This window comes from Rhipicephalus microplus, chromosome 8, assembly GCF_043290135.1.
Source record: "Rhipicephalus microplus isolate Deutch F79 chromosome 8, USDA_Rmic, whole genome shotgun sequence".
In the NCBI taxonomy this organism is placed as follows: Eukaryota; Metazoa; Arthropoda; class Arachnida; order Ixodida; family Ixodidae; genus Rhipicephalus; species Rhipicephalus microplus.
This window is the reverse complement of record NC_134707.1, coordinates 8,561,259-8,582,479: the sequence shown is the minus strand read 5'-3', so window position 1 is coordinate 8,582,479 and position 21,221 is coordinate 8,561,259. Positions and strand designations below refer to the sequence as shown.

The 21,221-nt window shown below is 42.9% G+C and overlaps 1 protein-coding gene across 4 annotated transcripts in view; it reads right to left on the bottom strand.

The window, feature by feature from the left end:
* Nucleotides 1–21,221, bottom strand: part of mv (lysosomal-trafficking regulator mauve) — a 111,349-nt gene that overhangs the window by 77,227 nt on the left and 12,901 nt on the right. For 3 of the 4 annotated variants that reach the window (XM_075870935.1, XM_075870931.1, XM_075870932.1), the window contains exons 7-13: nucleotides 20,099–20,257; nucleotides 19,335–19,500; nucleotides 12,343–12,503; nucleotides 5,511–5,595; nucleotides 4,462–4,571; nucleotides 2,712–2,837; nucleotides 1,480–1,642 (exon numbers count right to left, since the gene is read on the bottom strand). In XM_075870935.1, coding sequence (XP_075727050.1) covers nucleotides 1,480–1,642; nucleotides 2,712–2,837; nucleotides 4,462–4,571; nucleotides 5,511–5,595; nucleotides 12,343–12,503; nucleotides 19,335–19,500; nucleotides 20,099–20,257 — 970 coding nt within the window. The remainder of the gene's footprint in view (nucleotides 1–1,479; nucleotides 1,643–2,711; nucleotides 2,838–4,461; nucleotides 4,572–5,510; nucleotides 5,596–12,342; nucleotides 12,504–19,334; nucleotides 19,501–20,098; nucleotides 20,258–21,221) is intronic. The other variant, XM_075870933.1, reaches the window with a different exon arrangement.

Genomic DNA, 21,221 nt, shown 5'->3' with positions numbered 1-21,221 from the left:
TGTTCAAACAGCACAGTTTGCTCTTTCAAGTGTTTAGATTACATTAAACAGCTCACCAAAGTGCCATTTAAAAAGATCTAACATCTGAATATTTTACAGGTCATATACTGCATGGTAATACAGAATGTGCAAAAAGAAAGAGATACCTGGCTATCATTGTTAATAATAATAATAATACAATATTAATTGAAGTGGTTTTACATTCCCAAACCATGATATGAATATAAAGAGTGCCGTAATGAAGGGCTCTAGAAATTTTGACCTCCTGGAATTCTCCAATGTGCATCCAAATTTCAGTACACGGGCTTCTAGCATTTCAGCTCTATCAAAATGTGGCTGCGACGACAGGGATTCAATTCCGTGACTTCTGGGTCAGTAGTCCAACACTGTAACAACTAGGCCACCACGATTGGTAAATTAATGCTATTTTCAACTTACATAGTTTATTATGTTGTTCTTATTTAGAGAAATGCCAGCAGGCTGCAGTTTTTCATCATGAAAAGTCAGCCAAGTCGACTCAAAGGGGTCGTAAACAAAAACTAAGCTGCTCGATTTTAATTTTCCCTGCTTCAATAAAGATTAGAAGTGCCAATTCCAAACTATTTTGACACAATATCCAGTCTATAATTGACGACGCTCATTTGAAATCGTAGTTTTGTTTTTTTGCTTTGAAGTGACCGTGCTGCAATAATGGTCGCCAACAGCCCTAACACGTGACGTCAGTGAAAAATCATAGTAAGAGGAGTTATAAACATAGCATTAGCGTTCTTTTGCTTCAAAATAATAGATTTATAAGATCCTAAAAAAGTAAAAAAAAAATTTGTGCTCTCAGCTGTGTATATTGTGGAACTGCAGTGAATAATCTGCTTGGTTCTGCTTTCAAGCACATATGGGCTCCGTTACATGTTGCCTCCGCTCGCCTGACACAGCGTCTCAGTGTTTTTCTTACTAGTTGCGTTACATTGTGCTTTACGGCGTGTTTGGGTGGCTTAGTACTCACTATTCCTACCGCGTGCGTCGTGAGACAGTGCCACACAACCTATCAAAGTGAGAACAACGCTCGTGACGGCTTTACGGTGCCGCCATCAAGACTCATGCTACGAACCTCGATCAACTATGGCTCAGCACACAATGCTGCGTCCCCATCTTTTGTCAAGGACAGAGTCTTTTCATTGGCTGACACAGAGTGACATCGATTGTACGGTTAGGAGAAGTTAAACAGGGAAGCAAAATTGTTCTTTTGCAGCTACTAAATGAACCCAGACGGTGAAATGAATAAAGAGAGGTATAGTATTTAATGGACAGCTAGGATTCTGAATACACATGTAGTTAAAAACTTTCGTAAAACGTTTCGCGACCCATTTATCTTAGAATGAGGGAAAGACAGGCATAAATTTAACTCTACCTCAGACGTTTAGCGACACAAAATTCTCACTCAAGCCATGCACTGAGCACTTATAGCAGACTCTAAATACTAACCAAGGACTGAGCTCCAACGTAGGGCAAGCCAGAAGGCAAGAGAAAATCCCTCTCGGCGAGGACACCAGCCGCCATGATCTTCTAGTGACAACACCAACACAGCTTGGTTCGACGCACCACCATGCGGAAGACTGGCCAACTTCCCGCCTCTTTCTTCTTCCTGCTGATTCAAAAGTGATAAGATAGCTCTGTCTGCAATGCGCTGCCGCATTTCCTAGTGTATAACCTGGCATTGCATATATCTCGTACTTACGGGATCACACGAAAAAAGCCCCGCATACGAAGAAGAAAAATAATAAAAAGTGCTCAAGGTCACGAGGCGCACGTAACATATTTTCTTTGCCCCTGCCATCCCTCCCTGATTAGCCTCCAGCACTTTCGCCGAGACGAGAGAATGCGATTGCAGGGTGTGACAATTCTTTGTAACTCTGCTCGTGCTGAACGGATTCTTACCCCCGTATTCTGTAACGCCCCTTCACTCAACGCTCCACCTTCACTTGAGAAAGTCGATGAGAGCGCCATCTCTAGGCACGGAAAGTCACTGCATATCAGTGATAATTTGCTGCTATAGTTGAGTAGCGCAGTGTCATTTTCAGCCGAGCAGCGGCGCTACTCGGTCAAGTGAAGGGTGAAAGTCGAGTCGAGGAGCGTTTGTGACTATGGTGGTTGAAATTTTTGCAGCCTTGAATTCTTAAGACAATAAGGTATTTTAGTGAATCCATTCCATGGTTACTTGAAAAGGTGTTTCAGGGCCCCTTTAAAGTCAATATTTACCACCACAGCCAACATATGAATTAACAAATATTAACCAGCATTAGCAACCATTTAGCCAACATTATCGACTGCCGGCTCTTGCTGGCAGATTCCAAGTAAGTACAGTATACTAGTACACCCCGAGTAATTTAAACTATTCAAACAACGCATTAAGATATACTAGCCGACTTTCGCAAATATTTGCACGTACTTGGCCAGCAATAGTTACCAAATAGCTAAGGCTAAGCTAACATTTGTGAATATCAACTAACGTTACCCATCAATTATGCACTAGCTAAAAATAGCCAGTACTACTGCCAGCACTCACAGGGTGAACAAATACAACAGTCCAGAATATCATCATCAAAAGCTCATTGTTCATATATTATAAAAGAGAAAGGGCAGGAAAAGTACACTAAGAAATACACTCGCATATAAGAAGCAAGAAACACAAATATACAAGCAGTGCAGTTGCTCACCTGCTGCAGCGTGGGCAGGAGCATGACCTCATCATCGTCTGCGGCCAGGGGCGGGAACTGCAGCCAACACTGCGGTCCACGATCTCCACAGTTGGCCAGAGCCAGAAGACCTTCCAGTATGGGGCCCTGGATGGCAAGACGTCGAACTGTGAGCCACTATCGTGACGTCTGCCAGACACTGAAGCAGCTGATGACAGGTGAAACTGCTCACAGTTACTTATACATGCCCTGCTCAACAGCTCATAGGGTGTACAGTGCAATCTGATGACATTTTTTTTTCGAAGATGCAGATATTTATAGCAGCAGTGATGGCGGTTCTCCTAAGTTCACATGTTCAAAGTGTTTTATAGTAACCCCACAATAGCTCCAAAAATCCAAACCTCATCACTTCTCAATCAGTCTCAATACTTTTGAAAAAAACTGCACGCTCAGGTGAGCGAAAGCACGCCATCACTTGGTTTGTTGAATGTGATAGCTGTCATGATGAAAAGCGGTGCGGACAAAAAAAGAGCGCATACAACTGACGAAACACAAAAAGCAAGAAATTAGACAGAACTCATACAGTTTTATTGGTTGCCTGCCAGTCCACCCTGTTCTGTTCAGGATGAAAAGAAGCTGTGAATGCACGTTATGGGTGTTGCGTGAGAACAAATGTATGCTGTGCACCAAACCCTTCAGCTCTCTAAACCTCCACTGAAAATGAATAATTTACAGTCGCTATATAAATCGCTCAGAACGTCATGCATCCGTGAAACACTCTCATTGCACCAATTGGTCCAAAACCAATTTTCATCACTGACAGGACAGCATCACTTCTCACAAGGCAACCAGAACAGAAGGTTAAAAGAGAACAGTAGAGAATGCACGCAGAGCCACAGACGGTGCACATGTTGAACACTGCCACAGCGGCTGTCAAGCAAAAGAGCAGCACTGAAACGTTGCCAGAAATTGAGTATGGCCATATAACATACAACTGCGACAACTGTAGAGATACAACTGTGACAATATACAACTGGATAGAAAGGGAAATAAGACAACTTCCTATTGTAGCGTGAAGTCACAAAGCCATCCCAAACCAAGACGAATTTCTCGGCAACTAAGCTTTTCTTTCTGAAAAATCCATAGAGATTTCCTTGTAGCTTTGTGCTACAGCAGGTGGTTGTCTTCTTTCCTTTTCTTAACCATTCTGCCACCTTACTAGTTTCTGCAGAACTCATTAGGATTACTTGTGTCCATGTGCTTCAAGTTGTCGACAAATTCACCCTCGCGCTGCCAATAGCTAGCTTCCTGGTTAGCTCAATTGGTAGAGCGACCAACCCAAAAAGGCGTTCTTGGGTTGGTACCCCTTACCAGGGTGAAATTTTCAGCAACTAAGAAGCTTTTCTTTCTGAGAAATCAGTACGGATTTCCTTGTGGCTTCGTGCTACAAAACAGGTGGTTGTCTTCTTTCCCTTACTTGACCTTTCTGCCACTTTGTGGCTTTGCGCAGAATTCATTTGCATAATACTGGGGAAATGCAACATGTGAGCACCTACATTTTTTTTTTACAGCCATAATACTGAAGCGTGTCTCGGGAAAGTTGGTGAGCACAATGAGCATATTTTCACACGACCGAGAACTGCATTACAAACACTCCTGTAGTGTCATCCGTGCGATTACACCTGCTCATGGGACAAGAAGCTTCCCGGTGTAAATGGAGTTTAGGATGCAATTCAGTGTTAAAGTCACAGCAAGAGGATAGCACACTCACGAAGGCCGACTGAGTTCCCTTGAGGAGACCCATGTAAGCCACCAGGTCCTGTGCGCTAAGGCTGCGTCGACAGAAGAGCACAAGCAGGGACACCAGGCTCTCCTGCAGTTCTGCAACATACCGCATTGCTCCTGTCACCATCATCGCGGAGTAGCAGACTGCTCACTGCACAATACTACTCAATAATCCATAACACCAGCAGTAGCAGTCCACCTACCCCAGCTGCAAAATGAAAGCCTCGCAAAGCGGCCAATAAACGCTACTGTCTTGTGCAAGCTGGCCCCATTTTATGCCTGCAAACTTTCTCATTTCGTGCCACGACAGATTTCTCAATTGTCTTAAGCTCCCATCTTGTGCAAGCTAGCCCCATTTTATGCCTGCAAACTTTCTCATTTCGTGCCACGACAGATTTCTCAATTGTCTCAACTATATTTTAAACCATACAGTCCCTTTGATGTTCACTGGTTTAGGCCTATCACTGCACAACAAGCTCCTCTCTGGTATTGCCTTTTTTTCGCATTTTAAACTGTATTCAATTGCAAAGAATTATTAAAAAAAGGAAAATAAATAACAAAAAATGGCCACATCGCAACATGTACCAAAGTTCATAGAGCATGGTGGACGACACACAGAAGACAACTTACGGACGAGTGCCCTTGCATAATGTTGAGTAACAGTCAATCTTTAACTAAGACCTCAATTAGTCTGCTATTTGTTAAATATCATAGGCACATACCCAGGAAGGTCAAAAGCATGTTCACCTTTTCAGTTTTCCTTTACTGAAATTCGATGCTTGTCCATTTCTGCAAGCTATAACAACCATATGCCTTTATGACCTGGTAACTGCTCACATGTAACTACGTTCATGTCACCACAATGCGCTCCACACATTACAGTTACTTTCTGCCTTTTTAATCGTGCTTCTTGGAAGGAGGAGCAACACAGCAATGTTGATAACTACTGTGCCCGATGAACTTAAGAATTCGCAAAACGTATCCACATGCATCTTGTTGCGACATAACAGCTAGTATCGTGCAATCAAGTGCTACCTAGGGTGTGGTGCTCTGGGGGGTCAGGTTGGTCAGGCAGGTGCAGGAGACAGCCAAGGCCATGGCAGAGCTTCCCCACTGCACCCTAGGAAAAACACGCATTCACAATGTAAAGAAACTGAAATCTTATTTTGGTATACGCTTACAGCAAAAACAAAGCAGCTACAGACTTCCCAAGAGGGGTACAAAATGGAAGTGCTCACAATTCAAGCTGGATATGTTTAAGCTGCACCTAATTTACCACTCAAAGCTTCCGATACTAGCACACCTTTAACCAGATGCAACAGCTGCACTTTTCACAGCATATTGTCACAAACATCAGAGTTCTACAACAGCTGCATTACTGAAAAGGCCTCTGTTATGCAACAACAGTTCTTGTTGAATTTTGTGCGAGGTCATTGAAGCCACCAACAGGATTTCTTCAAAGCGAATGTCTATGAGATCCCATTATTTATTATGGGCAGAAACAGCGCACAAACTCAAGGGACGAAGAGAAGAGACACAAACAAGTAGAGGGGAGGGTGGTTCGTGTCACCCGTTACATGGATGATTACTTAATAGCAGTGCCCCAAAAGGAGCGCAAGAGTGTTGAAAAGGTTTTGCAGATCTTTCAAGAAACAGGGATGGGGCTGAAATTCACCAGCGAAATGCCTTCACAGCATGCCTTACAGTTCCTAGACATAAAGATGACTTTTGTCAACCACCACCCTTGTTGGGCGTATAACCCAAGATCTGTGAAACCTTTGCTATATTACAAGTCCGGTCATTCAAAATTAGTGAAGAAGGCCATCGCTACGTCTAGCCTCGGGGCTGCGATCCTGAAGTCGTGTTGGCACCAAGCGGAACAAAGCTTCTACGAACAGGTGTATCGCCTTCAGGTAGCCGGCTTCCCGACGTCCGTTATCACTTCTGTTTGCGAAGGTCTGATACGTCGGATCAAGAAGGGTGAAAGAAGTGTTAAAAAACAAGAGAGGTCAAAGAAATGTGCCACCATGCCCTACAAGCATAGATTAGCCCATGGACTGTGGCATCACGATACGATGTACAGGTTCTATTCTCAGCAAAAACCAAACTAGAAAAATTGTGCCCTATGGTGAACAAAAAGCGCGATAAAAAGAGCTCTAGCCAAATTAAATGCGGTGTTAAACACAGGGACACCTCACTACTCTATGCACTAGGGGTGTTGTACAGAATTCCCTTAACATGCAGAAGGGTTTATATTGGGCAAACAGGGCTTTGTCTCTATGTACGATTAAAAGAACACTCTGGAACCTTCAAGACCAGCACGTACGCGAATTTACCTTCGCACTGCTACACGTGTGGATGCAGGTTCTTGTTCAATGAAACGACAGTGCTCTTCAAACATAGCGATCAGATCACAAGAGAACTAGTTGATGCATTCTTCATCAAAAAAGAAGGGGAGTCCTGTGTCAGTCAGACATCAATATCTTTACATGAAAACGAAGAAATCTTAATCAGTAGCATGTTTATTTGAATAGAATATGCCCCGCCTGCGCAGTTACCCGTAGCACAAAATTGTTAATGACGTCGACACGATCCTCCTCCGGTCCTATGCGCATGTTCTGTGCTTTTTTATCTTATGTGTTCAGATAACTTGTATATTTCGATAAATTCTTCAGTTGAGAGTCGGCGCTTGTTTGTGTCTCTTCTCTTCGTCCCGTGAGTTTGTGCGCTGTTTCTGCCCATAATGTATCACCAACTAGCCCAACTTTCAGTCGTGCTTCATTATTTATGTTCGCAAAGTGAGGCTAAAGTAACAATGTCCTTTACACCCATGTATAACATTTACTGATATTTATATCTGTTTATGAGAGACAATAAGAAGTACAGGCATCACATTACTGTAATTAGTGCAGAATAACTTTCAGCGACAATTTTTTGTTGTTGGTCCTGTCTTGGCACACCACACTTCAGGCAAATTGACTGACCAATCTTATGTTTGTACCTTCTTTCTTTGTCTCCATTAGCGTTACAGTAACGAGTCATCAAAATGAATAGTAAATTGCTGACTAGTCAACAAGGAACTGAAAGTTTTCAACAAAATATTTGTGGCTGAACTGAAAACAAAAAAAATAATGGAGAAAACTGGACCAGATGACAGCATTTCAACTTGCCTAATTTTCATATATATATATATATATATATATATATATATATATATATATATATATATATATATATATATATATATATATATATATATATATATATATATATATTGGCTTGGACTGATGAGGGCGGCGTAGAGGAAGTTCGATGCTTGTCCGACTTCCTCTACGCCGTTGGTAGAGGTGGTGGAGTGGCTATTTACGTCAAACAATCATTAAAGCATGAAGTTGTCCCCCAATTTTCCCTGGTTAATGAAGTTGTAGAGTGCCTCATGGTTCGCTTAGAAAAAGCATTCGCTGTGATCGTTTACAGACCACCCTCGGGGTGTAAAACAAAGTTCATTTCATTCATTGAAGACGTCTTTGAGTACTTATGTCCTACTGGCTTTCCATTTGTGATAATGGGCGATGTAAACATCGATATGCTCTCTCAGGATGCAACTTCACGGCAGTTAATAGCGCTGGCAAATTCTTTTGCCTGTAATAACGTAATTTCTAAGGCAACCCGCCTAACTGCAGAGACTGCGACACTTCTTGATATATGTTTGACGAACACACTCCCAACGTCTTGCGTTGCTGGATCGCTGGCAGTAGATATAAGCGATCATCTACCGATCTTTTGCACCATTCCTTCTTCCAATGGTACTTGCAAAAGCAATAAAAAAGTACGGTCTCGTCAGATCAACGCTGACACGCTTGGAATCTTCCGGTATCGTGTTATTGCAACAGACTGGAACCACGTGTTACAAGAAAGGGATGCTAACTTGGCATACAAGCTATTCATTAATAAACTCATGAAATGTTATGATGAAGCTTTCCCGGTGTCTGTGAAGAACGCAAAACGCCAGAAAATTAGAAAACCTTGGATAAGTAATGCGCTATTTAAAAAAATTACAAAGAAGAACAACATGTACCATGCGTTTATAAAGACACGAGATATCAAATTACTCAGCGAGTTCAAAAAATACAGAAACCATCTAAATGGTGAAATAAGGCGTGCTAAATTCAGGTATTATGAAAATTTATTTAGTGGAATAAGTGATAATCCTAGCAAAATTTGGAGCGAGGTTAGAAATCTTTCTGGTCAAATAAAACAAAGCCACATTCCTAGGGTTTTGGAAAACTCTAGTGGCCTTGGTAACCGAGAGGTGGCAACGGCAATGAATAACTACTTCATAAAAAGTTGTGATTTCGATGATGCGGGGTATGACGAGGATACACAACTGCCTGTAAATGACCGTCGCTTATCTAACTCTATAGTTCTGCACACTATCTCATGTCATGAAACCGAAGAATTAATAACAAAGATAAAAAACCATTGTGCAGCAGGTTACGATGATATTAAAGCTGTACCAATAAAATACGTCGCTGATGTTATATCACCTGCGTTGTCACATATTATTAATTTAACTCTTGTTACCGGCGTATTTCCCGATGAATTAAAAATAGCTCGCGTATGTCCGGTTTTCAAGGGTGGTAATGACCAAGAGATTGGAAACTACCGACCGATATCGGTACTTCCGATTCTGTCAAAAGTTTTTGAAAGCGCTATTAATATTAGATTACAAAACTTTTTTGCGAAGTACAATGTAATAAGTGATGCCCAATTTGGCTTTCAAAAATGTAAATCCACCGAGCTTGCATTACTCAATATTAAAAATGAGATACTAACCAATTTTGAGAAAAAGCTATATACTCTTGGTCTTTTTGTTGACTTCCGCAAAGCATTCGACACCGTGCATCACAGTGTTCTTCTAGAAAAACTTAATAACTACGGTGTCCGTGGCGTTGCCAATAGGTTAATTCAAAATTACCTAACAGACCGCTATCAGTATGTCGCTATTAATCAAGAGACATCTCCCCGTGCGAGGGTCAACAAAGGTGTCCCACAAGGATCGATACTTGGTCCTCTGTTGTTTATAGTCTATGTAAATAACTTGTGTAGCATTCCGGATTCTCCTAAGTTAATCATGTATGCGGACGACACTAATATATTTTTTGCTGGTTCATCGATCTCTCAACTTGAAAAGTCTGTAAACACATATCTAAATAAGTTGTCTTCCTGGATTAAACTAAATAAGTTGCGGCTAAACGCGAGTAAAACTAAATATATATTGTTTGCACCCATTAATAAGCCACGGAATATAAGTCTAAGTATCTCCTTTGAGGGTCAGACTTTAGAACAAGTCAAGGTACAGAAATTCTTGGGTGTGTGGTTCCAGGAAGACCTTTCCTGGAATGAACATATAAATAAATTGGCAGCAGATCTAAGTAGAAGCGTTGGATGTATGTACAAACTATGTCCGTTATTACCACTTTGGCTAAAGAAAGCGTTATATTATACACTGATATATTCCAGGCTAAGTTATTGTGTCTTATGTTGGGGAACAACGACGGCTCAAAACTATAAAACATTACTTACACTACAAAAGAGGGTACTAAGACTATTCGAGGGATATTACGGTATGCCACAAGGTCTTAGCGCACGTCCGTTATTCCCTAAATATCTCATATTACAAGCAAACCAAATATATTATTATAAGTTATTATTGTATATCCAAAATAATAAACTATACCCCATGTACGATTCTTCTCGATGTGCTGAGTACTATCTCCGTACACATAGTATAAGAACACCGAAAACTAGAACAACCTATGGTCAACAACATATTGATTACCAAATACCGAGTCTCCTCAACAAACTGGGTGACGTACTTGACCTAAATAAGAAAACTTCCAAAAATAAGTTCAAGGAATTTCTTCTTTATAATTGTATTGAATACACTTAATACAGAATTTTGGATTATTTATTACTTTCTGTGTCCCAATTGCTTAGAGTACACTATTTGTGTCCTTTTGTTGTTGTTTTTTAGGAATGTATGTGTCTCCTGATGCTTTCCTTACCTCACCTATTGTATATATTGCGATGTTTTTAGGTATTTCATTACTATTTACTGTCCTGTTCTTTCTTTATATTTGTAATGGTTACATGTGTGATCATAATTTGCAAATTGTATCTGTATATAATGATGTTCTCTAATTCGGCTAAGTTGTGTATGACATGTTAATTTTAGTTTTTATTTTATTTTGCCAGACTGTATTTCGGAGCAAAAGCCTCCGTCAGGCTATGTAGCCTTTTGCTTTTGCTTCGTTTTTTTCTGTTGCACGTACAGAAAATAAATAAATCTCAAATCTCAAATCTCAAGTACCAGCAGTCGAAGCAGTCAAAAGGTCGCCGATGGTGCGACCGCTGCGCGTCTCCATCGAGGTACAGGGGTCGTCCACCTCCACCAATAATGTTACGAGTAACTTGTTTAATGAGCTATTTACAGCGCAGAGAACCCGACGAGCAAGATGGCGTCAGACCAGCATCCAACGGAAAAACCCACTTCGTCCTCCTCTTTCTTGCAGCCGTGTTTAGCGGCTGTTTTGTATATATATATATATATATATATATATATATATATATATATATATATATCTGTCCAGATGATTGATCTTTGATTGATATGCGGAGTTAAACATCCCAAAACCACTATACGATTATGAGAGACGCCGTAGTGGAGGGCTCCGGAAATTTCGACCACCTGGGGTTCTTTAACGTGTGCCCAAATCTGAGCACACGGGCCTACAACATTTCCACCTCCATAAGAAATGCAGCCGTCGCAGCCGGGATTCGATCCCGCAACCTGTGGGTCAGCAGCCGAGTACCTTAGGTCTGTCCAGATGTGCACACAAAGAGAGGGTGCAGCACGTGTAAACTATCAAACAGCACACTAAAGAAATGATCACATAATGCCATCTAAAGATAGACATTCACTCCTGTACAAACAGATCGAAGGGACACTGATGTATCCAACCCTTTTTTTCTGAATGCGATAAGCCTCAAGAACTTAAAGTGTGGCTCTATGCCACTGTTCGGAGAAACATGTGAGATAGGAAGAAGAAGGGAAACGTTAGCACACTAAGTACATTACGCTTATCACATACAACAGAAAGGGGATGGATGCAGCAGCGTCCCTTCAATCTCTTTGTAGAGTAGTGAATGCGGATTTTTAGATTGCTCCGCGAGACAGTTTTTTTATTGTGCTCTACGATAGTTCACATGTGCTGCGCTCTTTCTTTGCGTGTATATCTGGATATTTATGTATATATTTTAGGAGGATGCACGGAAAATTAACAGGCTGAGAGTCTGGCACCCTGCCCGGTCCTCTCCCGTTTTTTTTTGTTCTCAGCTGTGCCGCAAATATTTCATAATGGTACACACTAACGCATCAAACGTTACACTCTGCTGAAAGCTCTTCCAGGACAACTATTCTATTGTTGTGTTGGCACAACCTTCGATCCTTTTGTAAATATGCGTAAATAATATAACACACTACCACACTAATAAACCCCACAGACAATGAAGCCACGAAGTTTTAGGAGATGTTATTTTTAGTTTTTTAACTGTGTTGCAGTAATTATGACGTAAATGACAAAAATAAAGCGGACAAAAACAACTTGCCACCGCCAAGGACCAAACCTACAACCTTTGAATAACAAATCCGACGCTCTACCGAGTGAGCTACAGTGGCGATTGTGTCCTGGTCCGCTTTACTGGGGGCATGTAGACCTGAAAGTCTTGGCCACTGTCGCTCGCATTCCCCTTTGTACATTACTCCACACAACAGTATCACAGGTTTTCAGAATAAAAGACATACCTGCTTGACAAACAGCGTGAGCAGCAGCAGATGCTGTGAGCACAGGGTGGTTAGCCTCTGGATGGCGTGCAAGGCCACCTCTGGGCGACTCGGGCAGAGACGGCACACCAGGTCCAACACGAGGGAGCAGACTTCCTCGTAGCACACTACCGACATGTCTCCTGCACAGTGGCCTTCAGCGTCAAAATGACACATGGAACACATATTTCTTTATTTGTTTGTTCGCTTGCTTTCAAATAGGCGGGACTGTAGAGTGCTATAAACTTCAGTAATGATTCTTGGCATGCCGGGATGAACGTTTGATCTGGAAGCCAATGACGTAACGGCTCCTATGATTTTGGAAGGCTATTGTTTTGTTTTTATTTCCTTATTCATTTATTATTGGGTTCTTTTCGGTCATATCTTGTTGATATCGATCAACTTTCAAATAAATATGCAAAAATAAACTGCGTGCTGAAGTAAGCACTCTCCCCACGTTCTTCACGCCGTTCGTGTCTCATGCTCATGCTGTTATTTTTACGTGTTACACAAATGAACCCCTTTATGAGAGACACGTACCAGGGAGCAGTTCGTGCCTCTTCTATGAGAGGTCTCTTATAAGCAGGGTACCGCATTTACATATTATATTCAGTCTATATTTTATTGTGGGCACACTACTGCTAAAATAAGCACAAAAGAAGGCTATACACGGTTACAAAATATTTATTTTTCAGAATTTGCTTTCAAACCATTTCCTTTGTAAAGTACTTCTCCGTGGTTGTTTGTTTTAGGGCTGTGTCTATCCCATTTTTCAACACAGCTTCTTCCAGCCTGCTCACAATGTCAAGAGCTTCGTGGCTGCTAGACCAAAGCTGAATGTGTTTCCGAACTTTGCCCAGCACTGTCATTACTTCTCCAGATGTCATTGGTGGGGTACTGTCCTCGCTGTCCGATACATCCGTATCGGTATCTTCTTCCCGTTCCCCTTCCTGTACCAATCTTACGATGCTTTCAACAGAAAGGTCTTCAGATACCGCAAGGTTTTTGTCTGCCTCAACAAAGTTCAAGAATCTGCCAGAGTCGCCGAATCTACTTTGAATAAGTGGCCATGATTCTGGCTTAACTGCACATAGCAGGTCCCCTTCTGCAACATCCTTCTCTTTATCTTTCTCCTGCCGATCAAAACCGGCTTTGCGAAAGCTCCCTGTCATGGCGATACTCTGAATATCGTTCCATGAGCCTGTTAACATCTCAGTCGCTGTTCTCACATTGATTATTGTCTCACGCTTTTGCAGCATGTCGAACAGCAGGCATTGAACAAGTCTGACTTCGTATTTGATTTTGACTGCATTAATAACCCCTTGATCAAGGGGCTGTAGCACAGATGTGCAGCCTGGTGGAAAGTACCTAAGCTCAACAGCTTTCAATGGTGGTGGCTTCATGTGAGGTGAACAGCTGTCTAAGAACAGTAGAACTCGACTCTTTTTCATAGCCATCTTGCGATCGAAACTTGCTAGCCATTTGCTGAATATATCTGATGTCATCCAAGCAGAATTGTTTGTCGTATACTCAACATTAACTGGATAGTTCTTTAAGCAGCATGGGTTTTTTTATTTGCCTATAACTAAGATTTCTTTCTTTTTCTGTTCCTTCCATATTTGCGCAGAACATAGCAGTAATGCATTCTTTCAACTTTTTGCCTCCACTGCAATCTTCCTTGGATAAGGCAAATGTTCTTCCAGGAAGCATTTTGAAAAATATTCCAGACTCATCCAGATTGAAGATATCGCTACCCTTCCACCCCCTCAGCAAAGTTCGCAACATCTCCCCTTTCTATTGCTTGACGGAGTTTTCATCAGCAGCTCTGCATTTGCCACAAACACTTTTGTAGCTGATGCCATGTCGGCGCTTGAACCTGTTAAACCATCCCTGACTGGCCTCAAGATCAATGTCAAGACCGAATGCAAGTTGCTTGGCTCTTTCTAAAATTAATGGTCCGTTGAGAGGGATGTTCTTACTCTGTGCATCCTGTATACACAGAAGAAGTGCCTCTTCTACGGCAGACATTGAAGGATGGGATGACTTACACAGTTTGGACCGGCTTGCTCCTATTGGCGCTTCTTTCAAAAGCTTATTTCGCTGAGCCTAAATCCCGCTAACAGTCTTTCTTGACAAGCCAAATTTTCTGGCGGCGTCTGCCTGCGTCATGCCACACGCTATGTCTGCTACAATGTTGAGCTTTTTTGACACCGTGAGGCAAGTACGGCATTTGATGGAGCATTCCACCATCCTGAGGCAGCGAAATCCAGATAAAGACAGCGATAAACCTAGTTTGCAGCGATCATGGCGTAGCTATGGCAGTGAGCGGAGATAATGGCACAATAAGCGCTATGGTCATGGCGTGGCGGCAAACCAAGTCTAGGCCAGTAGCAGAATCTGTTGCCCACTGATACTGGAGGTCAGCAGTGAATGTTGATAGCGATCACACCATCACACAATCACAAAGCGGCCACAAAGCGTAGTGATCACGGCATGACATCCGGTAGTGAACGGCAGAGATACGCCTACTGCAGGCGCTGCGGCAAAGCACGTCTAGCATCTCTTGTGAATCGCTGCTGGCAGCCGGTGGTGGACTGACGACGACGACGATCACAAAATGCACTGTGCGAGCAACTGCACGGCTCTGAAGTGTGGCAGACAAATGGTGGACTAGATTGATGCTACGAGCATTCGTTTAATAACATAGGCCATTCGGGCCGGTGACCCAAGCGCCACCAAGCTCGGGAGAGAAAAAAAGCTTTTTTTTTTTGCACTCGCAGTGAAGCTTGGCCTCCAAGACTCAAAACTCACTTCTTTTTTAGCTGTTTGTGTGGGAGCTTCAATTGTAGGCTCTTAGACTTGCAACTCTATTTTTTTTTTTTCTCTAATTTCTGGCTTCCGTTTGGCTTGGCCTTTGATACTTTTTAGAAAAGCAAGACAACAGTGATCGAGCGGCCGTAGCTTGTCAAGCAGCACAGGGCTAATCGCGGCATTCACGTAACGCTAAAAAAAGCATTCGCGGTGCACTGGTGCTACTATCGGACTTGAGGAGAACACACATGTGAGGCGTTTAAACTGGAAGACTTCAGCAATGTGTCCACACCGCGTGCTTACGGTATTGGCTCCTTCAGGTGCCTGTGAAGTGCACGCGTGGACGTGCACGTACCTTGGCGATAATCCTGAAGGGCATATCAGTGATGCATACCAGTTTTGAAGACTTTTTATCATTGTCTTATAACTGACTGATCCACTAAACATTTACCGAGGCTATAATAAACATGGATTGCATACGTCTATTGTTTTTCATATTTCCAAAGATGGACGCAAGTCGAGTTAGCGGTTGATGGCGCTTCATTCAGGTTAGAATGTCTGTTACAGGCGATGTTATTGACCAAAATTCACTGATAACTTGTCCTTTACAATCAATTGTCTCCTATATCTGGTGTTGCTTACAAAAGAAGCCAAATTAATGATAAAGATAGGCTGGCCAACCAAAAGTTCGAATGTTGTCTGTTATATCCGTTTGTATGTTCCGTGTTCCATGTAGATATGTTCCGTGGAAATCGTGTGTTGTATATATGTTGCCATTGTCATGCGGGGGAGGGGGGGCTTATATAGAACAAACCGGGCGGTGCGTTAACGTGAGACTAAGGGAACACTTTAACCTTTTTAACAGCTGCTGGCGGGTTGCACCTGCCAGCTCATTGTAGGGAGTGTGGCTCCCAACCTTCGGCGGATAAAGCCACTTGTTTGTTTGGACATCGGGACAAGTGCACTAGGGAAGTGATGGAGGCTTTTTTTATTGAAAAGGAGTGGGAAAGGTGTCTAAGCAAGCCGTCTGTGGCCCTTGGTGAAAAAGAAGTTTGGTACCTGGGTTCAGCGCTGCCATGTTAAAGTGAATGTTAGTTTGTTAGGGACTGTTGCGTATGTTTTTGGCAAGTATGAAGGTGTGTTTTTTGTTTTTCTTTGTTGTTACACACGTGTAGATGTTCAATATGATTAGGCTTGTTTCATACCTTGTTAGCTTTGATGCCCAGACGCCTTTGGTTGTCTACGTGACCGGGTCACATGCTTGATATATGTGCGTGTATCTTTGAATGAAGTTTAGTTGCGAGTTCAGCACAGTGTCGTCTCTTCCTCTGTCCTTGTCTATATTTTTGCGCTGTTTTTACTTCCCAAGTATGAACCACCAACTAGCCCAATTTTCGCTATTGTTATAATAAATGCACAAATTAAACAAAAGGGGAACTGAAGGCAGAGTTTAGCCAGAACACTTATTTAGTGGTTAAAAATGCGTTAGTGTTGCGATAGCAGTTATGTGAATACTCTCGGCAGGTTTTCGCCATCGCTTCCATGTGCCGTAATACGTCCAAATTGATATCTCGCCCTCACGCGTCGTAAATGTAGGAGCAGGTGAAAGCGTGCGAGCTATGTTGAAGCAGCGATCCAATGATCCGGCCCTTCTCTATCGCCTGGAGGGCACATGCGATAACATTTCCCCAAGTGTCAGAACTGATTGATTGATTGATTCGTGGGGTTTAACGTCCCAAAACCACCATATGATTATGAGAGACGCCGTAGTGGAGGGCTCCGGAAATTTTGACCACCTGGGGTTCTTTAACGTGCACCCAAATCTGAGTACACGGGCCTACAACATTTCCGCCTCCATCGGAAATGCAGCCGCCGCAGCCGGGATTTGAACCCGCGACCTGCGGGTCAGCAGCCGAGTACCTTAGCCACTAGACCACCGCGGCGGGGCATGTGTCAGAACTGCCATTGAATGCTCAAACAGAAAGAAAACCACCCTTCTCAAAATCGAAAAAGCATGAAAAAACGTGAGTGGGGAGGAGGGGTCGCTTTAGTAGCAACGGCGAACTTTTTAAGGGCGCGGTTGCAATGGCTCGCGCATTTGCTATCACTGCAAGCATCAGCATGCTTTCAAGACGAAGAAACAGTGTAAAAAAAGCACTTCTCCTTGCAGTGGCGGTATCCGCCTACACCAATGTTTCGTAGGAGTTCCACTATAACGGATCCAAAAGAGTTGGCTGCCAGTTTTATATCGTATAACTTTACAATTTGTTGATTGACTGATTGATATGTGGGCTTTAACGTCCCAAAACCACCATATGATTATGAGAGACGCCGTAGTAGAAGGCTCCAGAAATTTAGACCACCTGGGGCTCTTTAACGTGCACCCAAATCTGAGCACATGGGCCTACAACATTTCCGCATCCATCGGAAATGCAGCCGCCACAGCCGGGATTCGATCCCGCGACTTGCGGGTCAGCAGCCGAGTACCTTAGCCACTAGACCACCGCGGCGGGGCACTTTACAATTTGTTGCTATTGCATTTATCGCATTACATTAAATGTGCCATCATGTCGTTGCCAGAGCTAATCGTGAAGGCTACGACCCTGCGAACTCACGGTGCGGCACAAGACGAAAGCACATGATAAGTCTACCTCCGAAAATCTGCCATTCTCACCGTAGTGTCAGCGAGTTTCCATCAGTGCCTAATCTGACATCCCCTCGGTGGTGATGACATGGTTGCCCGCATTTTAAAAAAAAGCAAAGCTAAATGCCGTTGGGGGCCACATTACGTGCGCAGTAGAACTGTGCACATGCACACAGCATCGAAAACGAAGAGCGAACAACACGGTTACAGCGGAAAACTATTCAGTAAAGCGCCCTTTCCAAATTCAGCATGGTCCCACATATGCGACGCTAACTAAAAGCGTGGCACGGCCAACGCAAAAGTAGCTTTCCTTCTTTGTTTTTGGTTTGCGGGAGGACACGTCCGCACATGTGCCCGCAGTGGCAAGAACAGCAGCGACACTGGCTCGTGGGGTGCAGGCTTGCCTCGCGCCCACCCACGTGCCATAACGAGCGCTCTCTCACCTGGGAGACCCCGGGGCCACGAGGGCACCATGCGTCGCCCCCGCTTTGTCCTTTGTCAGCAGCGAGGCAATCGCGGAAGAGGCGTGCTCATGCAAAAAATGACAAAATCTGGGGCGAAATTCCTACATTGTCCGTGGCGAAAATTTATTATATCAAAGATGCCTCCTGTCGTTAATTTGTTACAGAGAGGTCGCGAATATATGTGCTTCTATAGAGTAATGACAGGGAATATTAAAACTTCGTTATATCGAGGTTCGTTATAAGCAGGTTTAACTGTACATGACTATGCTTGCTCTCTTTCTTTAATCTTTTCTTTTTTCTTGTCTGAGTTTTTCTATCTCTTTCTCTTTGTGTCCGTTTGTTTCTCTGTATTCTCACTTTTTTTCCCTCTTTTTTCTTTTCTTTATATTTCTCTCTCTGTATTCATTCTCCCTTTCCCTTTCCTTCCTCTTAACGTTCGCTCCCTCTTCCCTCCCCCTTACTACATTACGCTGCAAGGCTATGCTATGGAAGCCTGCTAGCGTGTCTGGACAGCTGAGTGGTTAGTGTCGCCTTCAGATCATGGGGACACGAGCTCAAATCTCTCCTTGTCAAAAAAAATCTTTTTCCGAAATATTTCCCTCTTCCTTTAGATTTCTCTCTCTTTTTATTTCACTTTCTCTGCTTGTTCTCTCACCAATTAGAGTTATTGCATCTCCTACCAAACATATCCGTGCGTGTGTTCTCGGAGCGAAGCTGAAGAGGAAGGTGATGAAGAAGAGAAAAAAGAGAGAGGGTGCCTGGTTATAATGATGATAATTTTTTTTAATCTATGACACACGATAAACCTCTACTGTAACAACTCTACTGCGATATTTTTTTGACAACAATTTGAAGAAAACTACAATCTGCTTGCTGTGACATTCATTAGCAATTAGGTAGTCCTCAGACCTAGCATAAGGTTTGGCTCAAGTAACCCAGCATTTTTTATAACTTCTTGCCACAATGCAATGAAACATGGTGAGATTATCAAACTCTGTGTATCAGGATAACTGCCATGTTATGCACAAGCATATCTGCTTGCTCCTCATACTTACCACCATCCCGTGAAACTGACAGCACCCCTTCTGATGCTACGTATTCATCGGGACTGGATTCAGAGTCGGCTTCATAGCCAAGTTCCTCGTCAGCCGTAGGTGCAAGAGAAGCCATTTCGGGTTCCTTTCGAAGCAAGGTAGCACGTGAAACCAGGCTGCTTTCCACCTTTGGGGAAAGAACGACTCATATTTAAAGTCAGAAGCTCGGTGCACGGTGTAGGAATAAGATGAAACTTCATTAATAAACTATGAGTACGAGACATGGTGCGATAGATTCAGTAGTAGTGACACTTCACACTGCAGATACTCGGGTGCAAAAAGAGTTTGCTTTCTCCAACTGGAATCTGGGATAGCACCCCACAGGGATTGAACCATACTAACTTTCCCAATCGTACAAATGTGCTTCCGTTCACAAGAATGCATCCACAAACAACATGGGCCTCAGTATTGATGTTCTATTTCTGATATTAGTTAACTAGCACAGCGTAAAATTATAATGAATGCCATTTTCTTTGTAGTTTCTCGAGCTCCTGGAGTGCTTAAGACACTACCTTAAGACACTACCCATACAGGAACCTAAGACACGTGTCTCACCAATCCATGCCTGTTAATGTATAGGAGTGGCTAGGAATCAAGCTAATAACTTCACTTATGGCAACAGAACACTACTGTTACTGTCTTTGGATCGGTCTTTAAGCAATAGGTTAGACAAGGCTAGACAGTAAAACAATGGGTGGGCAATGCATTAATTGAGGCAGGTCCACCTTTGAGCGGCTTGAAAGAGTGGGCACCCGCGTCCAGTGCACGAGGTTTCCCAGCAGGGCATCGAGAAGGCAGCGCCACTCGGCCGCTGTGCGGTTCACGCTGGGACAGCCGTGAAGACGGTTGCGCAGCTCTCGCACTAGCTCCTTACGTTGCAGGCACTGAAAAACAATGGCAGATCAATTTAATTCCAAGGCCTCACTCCAATAGGTTCCAATGTCTATGAAAAGCCTGGTGACAAAAGCTTCCATCGCATTTATTATTGAGCAAGAAGTGGTAAGCTAAAATAGACTTGCATAATTTGATGCTGTATGCATGTGACACCACATGTCTACAGGGTTTGTGACATCTGTTCTTTTTTTGGCTTTGCACTGACACCTTCAGAATCAGAATCAGTTTATTTATGCTATTAAACGGTGATAAATGCATATGTATTATTTTCTTGACATTACGTTTTGCGTTTAATCATTCTGTTCTGGTGATGACGATGATTAGTGGTTTTTAATGCCACAAGGGCCAATTGATGACCAAAGAGCACCATTTCGATTGACTAGAGATATGAACAATGATATGATGCGCGGCTGTAAAGGGACCTTCAAATTCCTCGTGCTAACGCAGTTTAAAACAATTAAGTAATAAAATCATGACAGTGGTGTGAGATATGTGTAGTGAAAGTGGATGGCAAAATGTCATGATAATAAAACCATGATGGAGATGTAGTCACCGCAGCCACGACCACGGTACAGAGGTCGTGCTACAGATGACCTCGAAATATCCGGTGAAAGCTACGAACATCTTTTAAAAACGTGAAAAGCGTTTGCAATTTAAAAAGTGGATCCCTACCGATGAGCATCCCAGGGTGTAGTGGGAGCTGCTGTCAACAGGGCAGTAAAAAGTGCTTTTTTCTTAGAGCATCTAGCTCATTGCACTGGACGAGAATGTGAAGAATTGTAAGTGGTGGATTGCTGGTAGATAGAAGATATGAATGTGTGGAGTGTGTATGTCCTGTTCTAAGCCGTGTTAGTGTTACTTCTGTGTGTCTTGATTTTGATAGTGGCGGCCAATTACCTAGTTGTGGCTTAATAGCATGGAGTTTATTGTCTTTGTGTCTATTCCACGTGCTCT